The 4,053-nt window shown below is 43.3% G+C and overlaps 1 protein-coding gene across 1 annotated transcript; it reads left to right on the top strand.

Annotated features, from left to right (window-relative positions):
* On the top strand, positions 1–3,494 carry LOC116033276. The gene is made up of 7 exons (XM_031276029.1): positions 1–785; positions 828–1,360; positions 1,513–1,803; positions 1,906–2,537; positions 2,871–2,987; positions 3,090–3,267; positions 3,379–3,494. The coding sequence occupies exons 1-7, from the start codon at positions 1–3 to the stop codon at positions 3,492–3,494; spliced, it is 2,652 nt and encodes an 883-aa protein (XP_031131889.1).
* Positions 3,495–4,053: the final 559 nt, after the last annotated feature.

Here is a 4,053-nt window from a genome sequence, read left to right as displayed (position 1 = left end):
ATGAAATCTTCCAAGGGCACTCTTGACTGGATGGAGGAAATACTGGACAAGGTCTTAGCTACAACAGATTGGTGTGGTTTGTTACCGGATGCGTGCGTCTCCAACATGTTAACCCGTTCTTCTGATCATTCGGCTCTCTTTTTGGGAGTCAAGGGGGGCGGGCAAGCTGCTGGTGGGCTCCGCAGATCCTTCAGGTTCAAGATGGCTTGGGTTTATGATGAAAGCTGTAGGAAACATGTGGAGGATGCTTGGCAGGAAGGCAGACAGGCTAGACTACTTGGCTGCTTTCAGTTCTGTGGCGATAAGTTGCTCCGCTGGGGTGGGGATCACTTCCATAAGTTTGGTGCGAAGATCAGGAAGCTTCGACAAGATCAGTTGTTGTTGAAAGGCCTGCTGGATCCTCACTCCTTAGGGGAATACCAACGTCTTGAGTCTGAGTTGTGTCAATTGGAGGCACAGGAGGATGCGTACTGGAGGCAATGGGCGAAGCAGCACTGGTTGAGAGGAGCAGATGCCAATACTAAGTTCTTTCACAGGTATGCCTCTGCTCGTAAGAAGAAGAATTCTATCTCTAGGTTAAAAAATGAGTCTAATGTGTGGGTAGAAGGGGAGGGCTTGAATGCTGTTGTGCTTGACTATTTTCGTGATATTCTTGCATCAAATATTTCTACCTCCTCTATGGATTCTTTTGTTGCATCTATTGTACCCCGTGTCTCCCCGGAACAGAATGCTACACCTCTCAGGCCCTTCGAGGCGCAGGAGGTTAAGATTGTTCTTTTCTCTATGTTCCCTAATAAAGCTCGGGCCCTGATGGCATGAACCCCCAGGTTTTACCAACACTTTTGGGATGTGGTGGGCGGTGATGTCTCTGATTTTGTGCTAAAATGTCTGAATGACTGCTCCTTTCTGGTTGGGCTTAATGACACGAATGTGGTTCTCATTCCCAAGAAGGACTGTCTGGAGAAGGTGTTTGATCTTCGGCCTATAGCCCTATGTAATGTGGTTTATAAGATCATGGCCAAGATGGTGGCAAATAGGATGAAGCCTTTATTGGGAGAGGTGATTTCTGATTCTCAGAGTGTTTTCATTCTTAACAGGCTCATTACGGACAATATTCTCATTGTTGTTGAGGTAGGTCATTATCTCAACAGAACGCAGTGTGGGATGGTTGGGTGGGGTGCTCTCAAGTTGGATATGGCTAAGGCCTATGATCGTGTGGAGTGGCCCTTTCTGCGTAGTATGTTGTTGGCTCTGGGCTTTTCTGTTGAATGGGTAGATTTGGTTATGCTTTGTGTAACCACGATCTCCTACAATTTTCTGGTCAATGGAAGGAATGCTGGGCGGGTTGTCCCAACTAGAAGTATTCGACAGGGAGATCCCCTCTCCCCGTACTTGTTTATTATTTGTGTTGAGGGCCTTTCTTTGTTGTTACAGTAGGCGGAGGCCAGAGGGGATTTTCATGGGTGTAGAGTGGCAAGAAGAGCCCCCCTGTTTCGCATTTATTTTTTGCAGATGATAGCCTCCTGTTTTTCAAGGTAACTCCTCAAGAAACAGGAGCTGTCAAGCAGTGTCTTGTTGAGTACGAACAAATGTCTGGGCAGGTGGTGAACTTCCACAAGTCTAGTGTATGTTTTAGCAGGAACACGCCTGGGGAGGTAAGGGATGAAGTAGCGTCTATGTTGGGGATTGTGCAAGCTCCCAACCTTAGTAAGTACTTGGGTTTCCCTTCTTTCATTGGGAGGGAGAAAAGGGCAGTATTTTTGTATATTGAGGATAAGATCAAGCACAGGATAGGGTCCTGGAGTAAGAAATTAATTTCACAAGCAAGAAAGGAGATTCTGTTAAAAAGTGTGGCTTAGTCTATGCCTACATTCTCCATGAGTGTTTTCCTGCTCCCTGAGTCAGTCTGTTTATCAATTGAAAGAGTTATGAACCGGTATTGGTGGGGTCCTGGAAATCAAAGGAGTATACATTGGAAGGCCTGGGATCGCTTGTGTGTTCCCAAGAGATATGGTGGCTTGGGGTTTAAGGATTTGAGGGCTTTTAATCTTGCAATGTTAAGCAAACAAGCCTGGCGGTTTCTTACGAGACCCCACTCCCTTGTTGCACGGATTTATAAGGCTAGGTATTTCCCCAAATCCTCTTTTATTGATGCTACTTTAGGGAATTGCCCAAGTTTCTGCTGGAGAAGTATTATGTCTGCCCATGAGCTAATTTGCAGTGGTGTTAGGAGAAGAGTGGGGGATGGAAAATCAACGTTAATTTGGGGGCATCCGTGGCTCCCTGATGAGAATAATCCTATGATACAGATTGTTATGCCCCAAGCGCTCAATGGTTCTTTGGTTTTGGGTCTAATTGATCCGGTTAATGACACATGGGATCAATCTATCCTACGAGACATCTTTAGCCCTGTGGATGTGGAGCGTATCTTGAAAGTTCCAGTCAGTCCTCTCTATGAAGATTCTTGGTTTTGGCTGGGGGACCCAGGGGGCTGCTACACGGTGAAACAAGGGTATAGACGCATTATTGGAGATTTTGTTAGTAGCCCAGGAACTTTTGATAAGTGGTTACATATCTTTGGAAAATCAAATGCCCACCGAAATGGAAAACTTTTATGTGGAAAGCCCTCACCAATATTCTCCCCACCACTACTAACTTGATTATAAAGAGGGTAGATGTAGATCCAACATGCCCAATGTGTGGCAATATGCATGAAACTACTATGCACTCTCTCCTCTTGTGTGAATTTTCAACTCTAGTATGGCATGAGTCTGCTTTGCTAATGCCTAATGTGGGAGGGAATGATTTTGGTGTGTGGTTTGCCAATGTTATATCAATGCTAACGGACGATGATATTGTTGTTGTTGTAGCGGTATCGTATCAGCTCTGGAAGTCACGCAATATGGCTGTCTGGGACGGTTTTCTGCCGCAATCGAGGGCAGTTTGGCGGGCGGGCTGCCCAGGCAGCTTCAGCAGCTTGGCATCAGGTGCATGCATCTCACCATCAACAGCACACACATACGGCCACGGTGCAGCTTGCAGTCAACGCCCCCCTTATTTGTTATTTCGATGCTGGCTTTCAGGCATAGTCTCGGAAGGCTACGGTAGGGGCAGTCTTGCTTGCACAAGGTGGAGGTTTTGTAGCAGCGTTCAATGGTCATCTCTCGGCTTGTCACTCGCCCCTCATGGCGGAATCGTTAGCTTGCAAAGAAGTTCTATCATGGCTCAAGGGACAGGGCATAGCTTCGGTGCATGTTCACACGGACTGTTCTAGTCTTAAGAATTTATTAACGGCGCCACACATTAATATTTTCTCCTATGTTGGTTTTTCTATTGATACCTCTAGAGCCATTATGTCTACTTTTAATAATTGTTCAGTTAGTTTTGTTCCTAGAACTGCTAATCGAGCAGCCCACGCCCTTGCTGCGTTGGCTTTCTCGCAAGATGTTTCGATGTACTTGGATTCACTCCCCCCGACTCTATTTCCGAGTTGATTTAATCTACCATTTGGTTGGTTTTCAAAAAATTTATGAAATCTTCATGTAATACTCATTGGGAGTTTGCCAAAGTTGTAGATTGTTACACAACTGTTTCTATTGCTTATCAAATTTTATTGATTATAACTGTAACTATAGCATATGTGGAGAGGAGTTTTTTTAAAATAAAATTATTGTAAACCTACCTAAGATCATCAATGTCACAAGAATAATATGTTAGATAATATTAATCTTGAAGAGGTTATTGTTGATTTTGCATCTAGGAAAATACATACCATACAAGTTTTCTTCCATGATTAGTTTTAAATTGTTGAAAGAATTTTAAATTTTATTTTAAGTTACTTGACATTATATTAGTATTTTTGTACTCATATATTGAATATAAAATTTAGTTATAAAAAGTTATGATAACTTTTGTAATGGTATAGGGTTTTTTTTTTCCACTTGTCCCAGACCTATAAAACAATATTATAGGACTGGCGTGATAGTGTTATGTGTTTTATTTACTTGATTAGGTCTTATAAACTAAATATGTATGGTAGAACATGTCATAAAA

The sequence above is a fragment of the Ipomoea triloba genome, chromosome 10 (genome assembly GCF_003576645.1).
Source record: "Ipomoea triloba cultivar NCNSP0323 chromosome 10, ASM357664v1".
NCBI classification, from domain to species: Eukaryota; Viridiplantae; Streptophyta; class Magnoliopsida; order Solanales; family Convolvulaceae; genus Ipomoea; species Ipomoea triloba.
Note: the sequence above shows the minus strand (reverse complement) of the source record. Positions and strands in the feature narration are given on the sequence as shown.